Source organism: Etheostoma cragini, chromosome 13, assembly GCF_013103735.1.
Source record: "Etheostoma cragini isolate CJK2018 chromosome 13, CSU_Ecrag_1.0, whole genome shotgun sequence".
NCBI lineage: Eukaryota > Metazoa > Chordata > Actinopteri > Perciformes > Percidae > Etheostoma > Etheostoma cragini.
In genome coordinates, this window is record NC_048419.1 from 14,225,240 (window position 1) to 14,241,702 (window position 16,463).

General features: G+C 39.1%; 2 protein-coding genes across 22 annotated transcripts in view; one reads left to right on the forward strand and one right to left on the reverse strand.

Moving 5' to 3' along the window:
* The window catches only part of synj1 (synaptojanin 1), a 25,251-nt gene extending 14,688 nt beyond the window's left edge, over window positions 1-10,563 (reverse strand). For 6 of the 20 annotated variants that reach the window (XM_034891118.1, XM_034891116.1, XM_034891110.1 and 3 more), the window contains exons 1-8: window positions 10,307-10,560; window positions 9,163-9,326; window positions 8,523-8,609; window positions 7,787-8,054; window positions 7,313-7,538; window positions 5,441-5,524; window positions 4,998-5,075; window positions 930-991 (exon numbers count right to left, since the gene is read on the reverse strand). In XM_034891118.1, the coding sequence (XP_034747009.1) occupies window positions 930-991; window positions 4,998-5,075; window positions 5,441-5,524; window positions 7,313-7,538; window positions 7,787-8,054; window positions 8,523-8,609; window positions 9,163-9,286 (929 nt within the window). In that variant the 5' untranslated portion in view covers window positions 9,287-9,326; window positions 10,307-10,560. Of the gene's footprint in view, window positions 1-929; window positions 992-4,997; window positions 5,076-5,440; window positions 5,525-7,312; window positions 7,539-7,786; window positions 8,055-8,522; window positions 8,610-9,162; window positions 9,327-10,306 lie in introns of all 20 variants that reach the window. The other 14 variants (XM_034891109.1, XM_034891106.1, XM_034891108.1 and 11 more) reach the window with 5 other exon arrangements.
* Window positions 10,564-10,658: 95 nt separating this feature from the next.
* Window positions 10,659-16,263, forward strand: slc46a3 (solute carrier family 46 member 3). 2 transcript variants are annotated; one of them, XM_034891126.1, is made up of 6 exons: window positions 10,659-10,835; window positions 11,268-11,485; window positions 12,173-13,055; window positions 13,828-13,911; window positions 14,156-14,312; window positions 15,358-16,263. In XM_034891126.1, the coding sequence occupies exons 2-6, from the start codon at window positions 11,288-11,290 to the stop codon at window positions 15,473-15,475; spliced, it is 1,440 nt and encodes a 479-aa protein (XP_034747017.1). In that variant the 5' UTR covers window positions 10,659-10,835; window positions 11,268-11,287; the 3' UTR covers window positions 15,476-16,263. The 2 variants fall into 2 exon arrangements, with proteins under 2 accessions (XP_034747017.1, XP_034747018.1); XM_034891127.1 differs by having other exon boundaries at window positions 10,665-10,781.
* The last annotated feature ends 200 nt before the right edge of the window (window positions 16,264-16,463 follow it).

Consider the following 16,463-nt stretch of genomic DNA (forward strand, 5'->3'; position numbering starts at 1 on the left):
ATATATATGTATATATATATAAAATGTTTGCATAACTATTGTTTAATCTTAAAGTCAATCATAGTTTTATTCACCACTGTGCATTTTTAAAGCATTTTTTCATTATAGATATAGAGATATAGATATATATCTATAAATATATATAGCTCAGATCAGTCCACCCTCTTAAGTCTTGAAAACAACCAGAGAGAACCACTGTTGGTCTTCATAGCTTTAGAGCATTTGGTTGCCTTGAACTGAGTGAACAGCATGGCTGCTCTGAGACGGACAGGACGACATAGAAAGTTGATAAGGATGAAACCAGACACGGTACTGTCAGGGGTGTGCCACAGTGATTATCTGTCCTCTAGACGGCCTGGGTTTAGAAACGACGACAATCCATCTGGCTTAAGAGACCCTAGCAAGACTGCAAGCTAATGTGACCATTTAGAAATGACATTATGTTGTGATACTTGCAAACATTGTACTTCTGTAAAGAAACTAGACAAATGTTTCAATCAGTTCTAGATATGAATGTGGAAGAGGCACACATTTATCACAGCCCATTTGGTCTCCAATTGTATTTATCCAACTCTCAGACAAAAATTTGGAATGATACTACACTGGGAAGACAATTGAAATAACTTATTTAAAAAATAGTCTATCTGGAGCTGAATGCCATGCATAGGGGATGTGCAAAAAGTCAAGGAAGGACTTGCAAAGAAACTGTCTGCAATTAATATAAAATACAGATTATTAAAGTTGACAGCTAATCAAGGGCTCCTGTTGTGTCCTTTCTCTTCACTGCAATAAACCGGCCTCCGAGGACACACTTCAATTAACATCTCCTTCAAGAGTCTGATTGTAGTGTCTCCTCTGCTCCTCAGAGGAATGGTAATCTGTTGTATGCCACATGAAGCAGCTAAAAACTGCTACACACAAATAATTACCTTTCGAATGCTGGCGCATTTGCCTCAAATCCCCTTGAGAGTTTGACACGATGAGAGCCAACCTGCAGGTCAGGGACAGCAAGAAAAGACAAACACAAAGTCCTTCACTAAAAATCAGATGCTTTAAAGTTGTGCAAACACACATGTTGCAGATGACCAGGAAACCTGGTGGTGAAGAATGAAGTTGGGATAGGAATTTGGGATAGCATTTGAACAGTGGAAACAAGACCTTTACAGTGGAACCAAGCCATTGGACAACAGCAGCACAGGGGCAGAATAGGAAGACTTGTTCATACAGAGTCAAAGACACTATACAGCATTAGAACTTTGTATACTTTTTTTTCTTTTCCTTTTGCTTCTTTGCTTGCTTTTTGTCTCACTAATTCTGCTCTTTATTCCCTCATTTTGAGAATATCACTGAATCACGAGAAATACCAAAGAGCCTCACAGAGAAGTAAAGGCAGGCATGATCACACCTTGACAGGCTGAGGTGCAAATCGTCCGTCACACGGAAAGTCTATTTACTCTGCACTGCACAGGTCCTCACTTGTTCCCTTGTAGTTCCCAACGCATCACTGTCTGCCTGAGCTTAAACATCAACTCTTGATTATCTTCTCTTGCTTGAAAAAAAGTATTTTCCGGTCTCTAATGGCTTGTCATCAACAACACAAAATCATGTATCATCATCCCTCATGCACCATTCAGTTTCGGCCTGCTCTTTCTCCTACTGGTGACAAACACACCAGTCAATCATTATTACCACTGCATTTGATCTCCAGACATGATCTGCTAAAAATGTATGTATGTGCCAATTTTGTCTAGGTCTGTGTTCGGCAGGGCTAGACATTTTACTCCATGCTGCTGCCATTTTGTCATTCCACTCTCTAGTGTTGTGCAGGTCTATGCATATTTAATAACTTTCTGAAAAGCATTTGAAATGACTCAGGTTACAGCTGTACACCTTAGAGCTTTAGGAGGGTAATACGTCTACGAGTGGTAGTCCTCCCTGGAACTCTCTTGGTGCAAAGCCTAAGAATAAATCTTATTCCTGAGAAATTGGAGGAAGAGTAATGGGAAAAGTAAAAAGCGCCCTGAGATGTTTACTCTGCTTTCCCAAAGACGTGGTCTCTGACTTGGCAGATCTAATCCTGCCTATCGTGTGAAACTGTGAAAAAAACATCATACTGCATGTAGGGTCAACAGTATGAAATGCTGACACAGGACTTTATTGATCTGATGAACATAGTCATCTCTTTGAATATTGGCACTGAACACATGGCTCATGTCTTTTATCTGCATGAACCATCCACTCAGTGTATTTAATTGTCAGTTAAATTAACGTTTTCTGGGACCAGAAACAGCTTTTTAAAGGCTGACTGACTTTTCATTGACAAATCAAGAGTAAAGGTGTTCACCTCAAACCTATTTTACTCCTGCATTACCCATCGGTTCCCTCTGCTGAGGACACGAGACAAGAGTAATCTAAGCTAGAGGAAAAACAAACAACGCAACAAAGATCTACCTCAGCCTTCATCTGACGAGAGCTTTGAGCATGGAAGACGTCAAACCCAACACAAGGAATCTCATACCCCCCCTCACCAACAGAATGCTTTGTGTCTATAGGTAATGATACATCTGAGCAGACACATATGACATGCGGAGATTCCCAAGGATCCATTCTGGGGACTCTTTTTTTTAACATCTACATTCTTCCAGTGACTCAGATTATGGGAAATCATCAACAAAATAAATTACCAGAATTATGTGGACGACACACAAAGTGACATAACTATATCACCATCTACCTTAATTTTTCAGTGTATTTCCAGGTCTCCCTAAAATATAAATTCAACAGCTGCAGCTAATTTAGAATGCTGCTTTTAATTGCTCTATAATGATTTTATGTAGAGCATAAAAAAACCTCTTCATATCTTACTCCAACACCGGGTTACATATTTCATGGCACTTACCGTAAGTTTGTCCTCAACTTAAGAAACTGTTAGTTGACTATTAATCTTAAGAAGTACTTCAACCAATTCATTAAATATTTGAATCTGTAATTGATTGATTAGATGTTTGAATGCAGTCATTCCGAAGAATGTTTTTAAAGCTAAGGCCTCTTTTAGTACAGTACAACGCATATTTGTGAATAATGTTGTAATGGTCCGTTTGAACCAAACCCTGGAGCGTTTGGTCAGATAGTCCGGTTCGGTTAGTTTGGGCGGGTGTAAAAACTCATCCCAGTACTGGTGCCAATCCAACAAATGATATCTGGTCCACTTGAAAACGGGGATCTCGGTTATCTTCGATGTGAACTACAGTTCGGTTCACTTTGGGCGAGAACGCGGTCCAGTCCAAATAGTGAACCATTTATTAGCCAGCAATTCTAACCTTGCACACAATTTACGGACTTGTACTGTATATGATTTAAGCTAAGTTAACTTTCATATCCATAAGCTGTTCTGACCACACTTCGTTGGTCGTCTGTATGACATCATCATCTCTTTCTCTCTCACTCTCTCTCTCTCCTTCACCCGCTGTCTGTCAGCTGCTAGTCCATATCCTCTGCGTTTCACTTGCGGGATTGCTCCCGTGCTGCAGGAAATTCCGCCGGATGCATGTATTTTCAGTTTCCTTACGCTTTCTTTGTGTTGGAATTTTAAAATCTGGTGGATTTATGAGGACTATGGTTGACTGCTCCTCAGATCTCGGCATGGTAAATTAAGACTGCTAGCCAGACCACCTGTCCAATCTGAGTTTGCACTCACATGACTGTTTTACAGCAGCTCTGTGCGGAGTTCAGAACCGCCACAGACGATTCTGATTGGTTCAAAGAAATGCCATTAAACCATCCCCTACCTCAGCACACTTTGGAGGAGGGTCTGGCAAAGTGAGACTAGTCAACTGCTCACATTGTTAGCTTTCTTCGGAAATATTAGAAACACCAAAACAGACACAGAAAACCCAATTCGTAATTATTTCTGGGACTCAAAGTGTCAGCGAGTTTTGGATATTCCATCCAATGAACAAGCAACCGTTTCCACCGTGTGACCCAGTGTTTGGTGCATTTGACAAAGTGCAGTGTGAAAGCAAACCGAAACAAATGAAAAATGCAACAAGTTGCAATTTCACCCCCTAATCGCACCAAGTGCACCAAACTGCTGTATCGGTGTGAAAGCCACTTAAGATGAGGCAGCAGCACTATCACTTTACTTATTTACATCTTTTGCAGCAGGGTTTTATGACACTACACTAAAAATATGATTTAGAGACTACTCCACCACTATTTCTAATGTAAACTTATTGTAGAAAGATTAATAACTCTTCCTCTGGATAAAGCTGAAACAAACTATCCTGCTCGAGGAATGAATGAGAGAGTATGGGGAGAAGAAAGCAAGCATACAAAGCCACAATTGGTTGAGGGGACTAAGATAAAACAGGTCTTTAAAAGCAAGAAGATTACAGTTCTGTCTGGAAACAACCCCGGGCCCACTACCCTGTAATTTGACCAAACCATAGACACTGTGGACTGAATAGGTGACTAATATGGTCCTGGTTTTTCTTGACCCTCTAAGATATTTAGCAGCTCATTCTTCTATATAATCAATTGACACCTATCCAGTTTACTGGGGGGAAATCAGCAGATTAAGTAAAAAGGGTTTGGGTAGGGGATGTTTTCAGACCAAACTCTCACCTGACCAATGAAGTCTGGGAGCTGAGGAGAACAGAAAAATGCCCTTTACTAACCACTATTTCTACCATTAACCTCCCCCAAGTCTGATCTAATTCACCAGTCTGTGCAATGTCAAGATAAGTGCAGGAGAATCCCAGTGATGTTGTTTATGGTGTGCATTTAATAGGTGAGCCTAGTTCCTGCTTTAGATCTCCAAAATGGGTTTTCCTGAGGTCACCAATTACATGAACACCATAACTGGGTATGAAACCTGGATAATTATTCACGATTGGATTGCCTTGGTTTTCACCCCTGGCCTTTGGCAGTGCACAGAGAAAGCCTGCAAAATGAAAGCGCCAGCACCAGCAAGAGTCAAAACAAAAAGAAGGTTATACCAGGTGGGGGTTCTCAGCCGTGCCTTTAGGATGCCGATTCTCATTCAGGTGCAACAAAACACCCTTAATGCTCTTTTTCTGAACACAGCAGCATGGATAAAATGTGTTAAAACTAGGGTAAAAGTTTCCCGTGTAATTACAAGGAGATGTTTCATTCCCCACAAATGCCAAATACAATGTATTTTAATCCAAGTGTTTTTCTTGTTTTGCAAGAGCTCCACATAGGAGTGGTAGCTTCGTCAGAGTTCGGTGTACACTTACAATGTGCAATTAACTGAAACTAAAGAAGCCTTATCTACAACTGCACCATTTACAAAATTGGTAGGAGTTTTACACAAACATGAAGGCGGTTATATGATTTTCATATAATGTGGCTTAATATATGAAAACCTCACAATTACAATTCTAGGCTGTCTTTATAGAATAAGTTTAGTTTCCGTTACCTGGATTCCTGGCTGTTCCCAGAAAAGAGGAATGGACCCACGGATCTGTATGAAGGACGAGACTTTGTCGTCCAGGAAAATAACCTGTTCAAAACAAGAGGGATGTTTGGTTACCATTAATCATATATGCAATGTGACAAACACAGCTTGTGAAAAGTTATAATGTTAAATATTAACTGTATACAACCTTTAGGAGGATAAAAAGAACAAAAAGGAATATAGAATTTTTAAACTGTCAGAAAGTTAATTCTTCTATGAGAGTATAATGCAGAGAGGGAAATGGCATCATATATTAGTGTATAGACAATACCAGCATGTGTGTCGTTGTTCGCTTCGTCAGGACACAAGGAAAATGGAAAGGTCAAATCATGAACTTTGTAAAGGGGCTACTGTTTTCAGTGGCTGATGGCATATTGTTGAGGCCCAAATCATTAATCTGCATGACCAGCATTACAGGGGCTGGCCAAAATAACCAGAACACCTGACAATACAATATAATCCAGAACCAAAACCCTGTTAACCACTACACATCTGAAGATTCTATTTTATTCAATTTCTATTCAGACTTTGAAAAAAGCCACTACGATCATTTTGGAGGCAGCATATAATGGTGGTTTTACTGCACTTCCTTGTATTGCAACTGTAACTGTCTCTGTCCAACCTATAAAGTAGACCAAGGGAAAATGCAAATTGAGTAATTTTCCACAATGAAGAGCTTAGAAGTAAGCTTGTGTATTCAAATATCCAGCCAATGTGTCTACAGACAATGTGCTGACTCAGCAATAAAAGCAAAATAATAAGAAAAAAATTGCAGAAAATCCTTCTGTTTTTTCTGTTACTTTTTAATGTTACATATGAATCTATAATTACAATTGTTGAACAATTTAATTCTATAGTGACATACATAACATAACATGCTGGAACAATAGTGTTTCACTACAAGGCTGCACCAGAGGCCTGTACTATGAAGATTTGGTGCTATTGAGCTTACTGGGTGTCACCGTTCTTAGAAGATAAGCTGTACCTCTGTGTGAGGAGAGACAGAAAGAGGTGCGCTCAGAAAAGTTAAAATATTTAGAAAGCGACAACCCCCGTTAACATTCCCTGATGGGCATTTTTATGAAAGCTATAGAGTTTCAGCGGAGGGAATTACGTATAGGCCACTTATTGGCTTCTTAATCCATGTAGTGCCAAATAGGCACATCGGTTTGAATTATGTTTTTATATTTTTCATTAGCTCTTGCAACCGCTTCCCACTGCCAGGGTTGCAACTGAAATAAAAGGCTAAAGCAACGAAAAAAGTACAAGTGTAATTATGCTCAGATCTTGGGCCTGACTGATGAGGAAGTGATATTGATCAGCTTTTTTTTAGCCACCTTTCCAGTTTTAAGAAGCAAAAACTGTATTGTGTTTTGGCTGTAAACCATGTCTGTATTCTTCATATTTATGTAGAATTATAATTAACTCCTCTTATTTAAAATATGAGGCTCTGGTATATTTTTGCGATTGGTCACGCTGTGCAAACACCACCTCTTTTATGTGAACGCGCCGGTGGCTAGATTGGGAAACCCCGAGTTGAGTGAACTACTTAACCACCGTTGTGACACAGCTTGTGCGGGACAGCGGCTGTTAGGTTAGGTGCACCGAGTAACTGAAATAAATCCAGACCATGTTGATCTTGATTCTTAGTACAAGTCTCAGGTTTACTCCTCAACAGTCAATATTTAAACAAGACTGTATTAACCAAGGTTATGTGCACAGAGCACATAGATACTGATGCAACTACAGTACCAAACAGATTTTTAAATCAGCAGCTTTTATCATCTACACCTTTCAAACGGGAAAAGAGATTTAATTAAACTGCTGAGTCACCTGTTCAGTCTCCACAAAGTTGGCGACCTGTCCGTCGTCATTTGTACCTCGGACGTTGAATCGCGTGCCGGCTCGCTCAGAGCTGAGGCGGGAGAAGGTGCAAGCCTTAGCCTGTTTGTGCCCTGCATATATGGTCCTGATCTCCACACCACCACACATCAGCCTCAACAGCCAGTCATCACAGTTTACTCCGTAGTGTTTCAGGTGCAGGTGCAGAGATTGGTTCCTTTTGATTAATCAAAACACAAACACACACACACACACACACACAACAGTGAACACACAAACCTATTCAATGTGAACAGTACATTTTCACATCTTGGTTGCAAATCACAGACTCAGAAAAAAATATTTTACCAGAAGGACTGTTCAGATTGCAGAACACATATTTAGTTTGTATCTATTAATTCAGAAATTGCTTGATACATGCCTACTTCTTACAACCTCGGTACAGTAAACATTTCATGCTCTTACCAAAAGAAGCGGTTATCTGTTGTGTCCTCTAGGATCCTGCGATGTGCATTGAGACTCAAGTCCATGCTGACTCCAGTGGCAGACCACGCAAAGTAGAAGTGTCCTGAGTTCAGGACTTTTCGTACTTCAGCGATCCGGTCCTCATCTCCTGGATCATTCTTCAGCGATATAAAATCTGTCTGTGTGACCCTGAAAACCTCGGAATCCTGCACCTTCCCCACAGAGCTGCATCCTGTCACAACCACCAGACTGTGGAGCATGGAGTCCCCTGCATACGTAAGGTAGAGTATGGTGAACAAAGAAAAGGGACAGGAGTATGTAAACATTATATATGGTGAATTGTAAAGAAAAGGAATTAAAAAAAAGCAGTATGTTGATAGATATGAAGCATTGCATCAAAAAACATATGATAAAACATTAAGAGACTGGACAATAAATGGTTAATTCAACTTTAGTACCACTCCGTTAAAGGAAATCCTCAGCCAGTCAAATCTCAGCCATCTATAAGACTGAGCTTTAATCTTTTACGTGGCTTTTTCCTTCGTTGTGACAACAAGAGTATCCAAGGTTATGTAGAGGTCAGAAGAAAGAAGCTCATACAATAAGCAGTAACGCAAATACAAACCAGGGGACCATCACTGTCACATCACACAAGAACCTAGTTTCAGGCTGGACTGAATCCAGGAAATTTCTGGAACAAGGAGCAATGAATAAAGAATATGTGTCTGTAGCTTACCCAGGTTTAGGCGAAGGACACCCAGGATGCCATAGGCATCAACAATCTTGCTGTATGTGTTTTTAATGGCCTCCTTCTCTGCCGCCGCTAGAAGACAAACAAAATCAACACAAAGTTAAATATTAGTATTAGGGCTGCAACTAACGATTATTTTCATAGTTCTCGATCAATGGATTAGATGTTTGATCTATAAAAATGTCAAAACATGGTCAAAAATGTGGATCAGTGTTTCCTCAAAGCCTAAGATGATGTCCTGATTGTCTTGTTTTGTCTACAGCTCAAAAGATTTTCAATTTACTGTCAGAGAGGAGAGAAGAAACTAGAGAAGATTTAAGAAGTTGGAATCAAAGAAATCTTATTTTATTTTAAATTAAAAAATGACTCAAACCGATTATCAAAAAACTTGGTGAATAATTTAATAGCTGACAACAAATAGATTCATCGTTGCACCTCTAATTGGTAGTACTCTCCTTTGAATGTAGCCTGTGACTTATTCATAGTACAGAATCATGTCCATGACTTGACAGTCAATGATATGTCTCTTACAGCTGAATTTCCCTTGTAGCATCCTTATGTGGGACAGGAGTTCAGAGTATTTAAATCATCTCTCATTAAAGTCCAATCAAACAAGATGTCTTACACAGAACAGCAACAGCCCCAGATTCAAACATCAGGCATTCTTCCCTGGTTCTAGTTTCCACTATAACACTGTAGGGGGGTGGGTCCAGCTTGTGGTAAATGCGATATCCCTTGCTGAATGCCATTGTTGATCCAAGATGAAAAACCCCAATGTTACGTTACGACCTGGAAACCAAAAAGAATGAATAACAGTACATCAGAAAAGAGAGAAACTTACAATGAGACACACCATCTGTTATTGTATGGCTACTATAGTGTACAATTGTCAATTGATTATTGATGGAGAGGTAACTTAACACTTCGCCATTCATCACTTGCTTTTCAGGAAGTTTTGTTAAAAATGAATCATTTATGTGTAGCTAATGTTGTGGCAATAAGGACTTTTCAAAAAAAAAAATGTAATCCACTCTGATTGCAGGTAATGCATTTTTTGTTTTACGATTTAGAATTTGCATTACACATTCTTAATTGTATTACACATTATTGGAAACTATGTAGGTAATAACATCACGCGTAAAACCAGGAAAACTTTCATTGCGAAATCAAAAGACTAACAAACTATCAATAATAGTCATAGCCAGGGCCGAAACATATGACAAACGTATGTGAATATTGCAAGCAACGTTAGCTAGAGATTATGAGCAGCACCAACACTGTAAATGATAACGTTAGGCCGGGGAACTGAAATATCATCCATCCATCCTGACACGGACAGTCACGACTTTATAATGCAACTGCAGCAGGCGAAGCTAACGCTAACGTTAATATGACCCGCCAGCTAGCTCTCACTCTGGATTTTGTGAGGTGAAAAACCAACTAAGAAAACGAAAGAGATACACTAATAAAGTTGTCGTTTACCCATCTAACGTTAATGCTAGCTAGTAACGTTAGCTAAGTTATCTAAATTAATCACAGGGGTAACGTTAGCTATGATTCGCTAGCTGATGGTATGTTGACGGTGGTAACGTTACGAACGTTACCTGCACATCCGGGATGATAATATGACATTTACTTTTAATTCATACAATTGACCGACTCACTCAGGTAAAACATAAGCATGTGCATACATCTGAATGTCGGCTCTTTTTTAAAGTTGAGGGTTTGATATAAATAAAACAGCGGAAGGGATGAGGATTTCACCTTACCGTCTAGCTAGTGCCCCCGCCGGGTTTCTCCGCTGTCACAACAAAATCCTTCCGTGTTGGCAAAAATGGTACATTCCAACGCAAAGCACGCCTACATCAACGTTACTAACGATAGTAAAGGTACCATGTGCTTTTATACAACGGAATAATTTAGAGTTCACAAATAAAGCAATTTATAGCTAAATCCGGTTGAACAGTCCATGAATGTATTTCAAATATACCACGTTAATATGCCATAAAGAGCCTGAAACAGGAAGTCACAAAATGTTCTCGCCCGAGTTTTCTCATGATTGACAGTTCCACCTATCGAATAAACAGCCATGAAAGATGGCTGTCCAATCGTGTTGTGAGAGGCGGGATATTGGTGTTTCACAACACGCCGAGCGCTTCTGTATAAAGAAAGATAGCTGACCGAGTCGTAAACACAATGTCTTGCAATGTAATTATAAACATGGTCCAATCGACGATCTGAAAGGTCAGAGTCAGATTTATACTGCATGTTCTGGTCAACATCTTGAAAAAAAATAAGGTAAAGACTGTTGTTATCTTCCATTGCGTGTTATCTAATTATTAAAGCATTATTCAAAGGAACAAGTTGTAGGCTATATTACATGGTTAATTATTATGTTATATTCCACTAAACAATAACTGTTAGATAATGTTGGATCGATAATGTAGTACACTGCAAACGCTGTCATCGACAACAACTAAACACATATCTAAACTTCCACGTAGTTTAGATGTCTGTTTTGTTGTCGAGGAATGTGGATATCATTCACCTGCACACTGTACCTGAATGTTATTAAAGTGAAGGGTCACTAATTACTCAATAAGCTTGAGTTGTTCAAATTCATAAGTCTTAGGCTATTTATTCACGCATACGTTTAAAAAAACTGAACAGTTTACCTTATCTGTGTTCATGTTAACTTTAAATTGATTCTCTTCATCTCTTTTTTTAAAGGAATATTGCAACCCTTCAAAATGAGGGGTCTTTTCCTCGTGGAGCCTGTGGTTGCACTATACGCTTTCTCCAGTTTTCTCATCTATCCTCTTGTGCAGCAGTATGTGTACCGGAGGCTTTGGCAGGAGTTCACAAACACCACCTATCCCATCTCTGACAACTCTTCCAGATGTGCAGAGAACAGCAGCAGCAGCAGCAACCATTCCAGCTACCATGAGGTTAGTCACTTAACTCTCGGTGTAAGAGAGCAAGCGTTTTAAGTAATTCAAGCTAAAAGTAAAATTCAGTTACCTGACTCCTTTGAGATCCCTTCTAGCAACAAAGCTCAGATAAAAATACCTGATTTACTGTACCTTTAGGTGATATGGTGAGACCTGTGTCTAAAGGTTACTGTTCTTAACTCATACAGACAATAATGAATGTATATGCTGCATAGCAACACTTTTGCTAAAATGCCAGAGCACAAATATCACTTATCAGTTCACATCAATTAAGTCTGCAGTACACCAAGGCATACCATATTATAAAAGGGATTTAGAAAAAAATAAACTTCTGTAAAAAGTGAAAAAGTTGTATTTATAAAGGAAGAATGAAACAAGGCAGAGAAGTGAGAACAAATGCACTGATCTGGAAAGCCAGAAAGTAGCTCCTGCACCTGTTGCATTACAGAAAGCTGAGTTCCTCTTGGCCCTGAAAAAAAATCACATGATGCGCACATCAAAGTGCTTCCATTCTGTGTTGGTTTCATGACATTGGATTGTCACTATTTTTGTTAAACTGATATCATTTGTAGGATAGTCGCCAATTTAATGGTAGATATTTTGCCTTGAGGCCTGCTGTTACACTTGTGCCTGCCCATACATTATTTTTAGACTCAACCATGCTCTCTCTTTTTGTGTTTCTAGGAGGTACAGAGGCAGGCATCTCTCTTCTCCCTTTACACAGAGCTCTTCTCCACAGTCCCTTCTTTGGTTGTCACCCTCATGCTTGTGGCCTATAGTGACCTGGGAGGACGCAAGATTACAATCATCATGCCTTTGATTGGCTCGTTGATCTACAATTTGGCCTTCCTGACAGTGTCCTACTTTGAGCTCAACATTTACTTGCTTATTGGCTCCTCGCTTCTCAGTTCTCTGTTTGGTGGCTTAGGCACATTTCTAGGGGGCTGCTTTGCCTACGTAGCAGACTTGTGTGAGGATGGCCGTCAGAAGACGCTGCGCATGGCTGGAGTGGACATGATGATTGGCCTGTTGTCTGGGGTGGCTTCAATATCATCAGGCTACTTTTTGAGAACTGCAGGCTTTAACTGGCCTTTCCTGACCTCTGCATTGTGTCAGTGTTTGATTCTGCTCTATGCAATTTTCATTTTAGAAGAGACTGTGAAAAAGGCTCCGACTGATGCCATTCTTTTAGATGGGTCTCCTGAGCCCTCAGCCATAAAACAGATGATCTACGGGGTCTACCAAATGTTTGCTAGGACCAGCCGCAGGTGTAAAACTGTCTTGATCCTCCTGATACTCGTCTTCACCAGCTTCTCCTTTGCTTATGTGGGTGGGATCTCCTTGATGACACTATATGAGCTGAATGAGCCACTGTGCTGGACCGAGATTCTGATTGGCTACGGCTCAGCGTTGTCCACCACTGTCTTCCTGACCAGTTTTGTAGGAGTGTCAGTGTTCACATACTGTGGCGTGCCACAACTGGTCATTGTCCTGATGGGAATTCTGTCCGTCATATCAGGCATGGTTCTGTTGGCGTTTGCAAAGACCACTTTACTGATGTTCATAGGTGAGAAACACTGTAAAACAACAATGCTGCTTAAACCAGTAATATACATTAGTTTGGAGCCTCCTGTTTAATAATGTTTAATTAACCAATGCCTTGTCTGTCAAGTGTGTGCAGAAACGGGAATAAAATCTGCACCTGGTTTCCTTTTTTAGAAGTTCACTTCTCTCATTTTTTGGAGAAGTTCAGTAATGTTGAATAGTTTGGTTAAGTTCCTTCTACTGTACATGAAATTGTGTTGGGAAATTAGACACAGGGTTTATGGCCTTGTAGCCTTGTTTAATAACTAACTAATATGCCTCCGTATTGCTAACCATCACATAAGACATTTTTTTATATCCATGTTAATTTAGACGTTTTCTAATCTGTAACATGAAGTGCTTTACTTAAAATAAATAGGTGTAAAAAGACAGAGGATATCATATTAAAAAAAATAAGACACATTTTAGCTACAGAAAAAAAACTGAAGAGTAATATAAAACAGAATATGAAATAAGGAAACATAACAGGCTTGTTGCACATGTTGATTGACAGAACCTACGGTTTACAATGTGTACAATTGTTCACAATCAGATTATTGTAAGCCAATAAGACAATGTACTTATGATATATTATCACTGCATTGTTTATTTAAATCTTTGTTTGTTTTCTTTTACAAAGATAGCATTAAACAACTGTCAAATAGTTTTATTTTACAACATGATGTGGTTACATGATGGTCTCTGTATTATGATATGTAAAGTAACGTCTGTCTTCTGTTATTTGTTTACCACAGTGAGGGTGCCAATGCTCCTGGCTATCATGCCTTTCCCTGTTCTGCGCTCCATGTTATCAAAGATCATCTCAAAGTCGGAGCAGGGTGAGTGGGTTTAGGGCTTTGCAAGAGCCATGGAACCGTGTCTGTGTGTTTTGTAAAGTCAGGGTTCATTGATGAGTTGCCTGTCCTAGCAACTTCATGATCTACTTGAAAACAAAGCCCTCCAAGTGTTTGTTCCTTTAAGGAAAGGGGAATTGGAACTATACTGTGGATCCGGTTTTTAGTCACTCTATGATTTCTTAAAACGTGTTTCTTTTCTCTCCCGGGTATTTTTTTTTTTTTGCAGGAGCCCTGTTTGCTCTTCTTTCCTTCCTGGACAGTGTAACTAACAATGTATCCGGCGTAGTCTTCAACAGTGTCTATGCTGCTACAGTGGCATGGTGCCCTGGCTTCGTCTTCCTATTGTCAGCAGGACTCTGTGTCATCCCTTTGTTTGTCCTAGGGTAAGTCACTCATATTGTCAATGTATACCATTAAAGGATTGTACCAGCGCTTTTGCATATTTTACTACAAAGACCAAATAGTTTACATAATTGTAGTATACAAGAGGGAAACCTCAATGCCCTTTAAGTATAAATAAATGTTAAATAAAATAAATTAAAAATACATTTCCAGACTTGAAAAGGTGTTCAGAGGGTATTCTACCCAAAGTTATTCATTGATACTGCAATAAAAACAGCAAATAATGAACAGTTTATGCTGTGTAGATATGCTTCATGTGTAGAGCGGTACTCTTTGGATTAAGTTGCATTACAAACACCTTTTATTTGCTGAGTTTTGCTTGACTAGAAAAAGTGAATGCCTTCCTTGACCTTTTGGGCCCTCAGAAAATAAAGAGTTGGTTCCTCATTCTTGCGATCACCACACCCAACTTCCAAAACCTACCCTACCAAAACTCTTCATATAGTAATTTTAATCTATGATACTAAGTATTTTGTTTTCTTTTTGGAATTATACGTGTACAACTTTAAAATTGATGATGTCTTATTATACAGAAATGGCCATAAAAGTATAGTTACGTATTTGTGGTACATTGTGTTCTTCAATTTGTTTTGTTACAATGAGTTGGCAAAGTAGTGCTGCTGAGTCAGTGTGGGAGGTGCAACAAAAACTCCTCCAGTGAATCCATCTCTGTCACATGTACTGCTTCTTCTGTTACATGGAGAGTAGTTACAGAATAACAAAGCCACTGGTTCACCAATCTCAGCCTAATAGCTAAGGACAGTATGGGCTACACAATAAAAAAAATCCCTTTTTTTCAGTAGATCCACAGATTGTCAAACCTGGCTACAAGTACATTAATTGGGGTTTTAGGTGTTGTAACATTTGAAACATCAGTGACTTTGATGGGGGGAAACTCGGATGCACGTGTGCAGAGAGAAGCTATGCTGAGAAAACAGTTACCCAGTTTAGTTGTAATTGGTAGAGACTATAATGTATCAAAGGCTTTTCTGCTGCTCTTATGCTGTTTTTTTCCCCACATTTCAGGGTGGTGGGTCTGATAGGAGTGGATGTTGCTGACGAGGTCAAAAACCCAGAGCCTGTCTTCTTAGGGGAGGATGATCTTGTTCAAGATCAGAAAGAAAACAGTCCTCTTCTTAGCTGAGCCACATGGAAGGCCAAAAGCTCACCAGCACTTTGTTTTTCCTTTAGTTCTTTGTTACACTTAATGGATCTTGTCAAGTAAATAGTGTAAGTTAGAGATGAATCAGGTTGTGTTGCTGGGGTTGTTTGTACCATTGAATTGAATATTATGTGAATACAACAGGGTATTGTAGGCAAGTGTTTTATGGGTTTTACGTTGTTAGATTAGATAAATTTAAAGATGGTAGCATAAATAGGATATAAAGCAGGGTTGGGATGTTAAGTGAGCTGCATCCAATCTAACAGGTTTTCCATGAAAAATGGAATACATTATTTTACCTCCAAATGGCCTGTCTGTATTCAGAAGCATGTTATTTTACTGTGTGACTTGAAATGCAGTTTTAAAACTTTACATTTTTGATTTGTTACGGAGTTTGACCTGATACAGACATTTCCTATCAAATGTCTACTGGTCTCTCAATTTAAGTGCAATGTTAGTTAATGCCTTCACGAAGAGCTTCACCGTCACTTATTTATAAGACAAAAGTCCTGCAACGCACAAAATAAGCTACATAATTAAAATATTGTTTACTATATACATTTATTTATATGATAAATCTTTAATTGAATTTTATTAACGCAACTTACATTAAGGAATACAGGAACATGTTATTTCTCTTTGTCTACCCATTTATTGTGCCATAATGTTTAAGTTAAAGCAGGATTACATTTTAGACATTGTCTTAGGTGTATGCTTGTGTCTGTGTGTAAGTACTTAAAAAAACAAAGAAATAAAATAAATGCTTATTTGCTTATGGAGGGTTAGAGGAATTCCATATAACACTAGTTTCACATTGACAGACATCTACACAGCACTGTATCAACACTGATACAAAGAAGTCCAACAACCTGCAAGACTGTACAGATTCTCTTCCTGTTAAGTGTACATAATAAGTCTTCCTGATGTTTGCTAAAACCACAACTGGAGATGTGTACTTTGTGTTGATAAC

Bases quoted from the DNA above. Each gene is read 5' to 3' on its own strand.
- slc46a3 (XM_034891126.1), top strand. From the start codon at position 11,288: ATGAGGGGTCTTTTCCTCGTGGAGCCTGTGGTTGCACTATACGCTTTC. The intron at 11,486-12,172 runs GTTAGTCACTTA...TTGTGTTTCTAG, and splicing joins ACCATTCCAGCTACCATGAG to GAGGTACAGAGGCAGGCATC. The intron at 13,912-14,155 runs GTGAGTGGGTTT...TTTTTTTTGCAG, and splicing joins CATCTCAAAGTCGGAGCAGG to GAGCCCTGTTTGCTCTTCTT.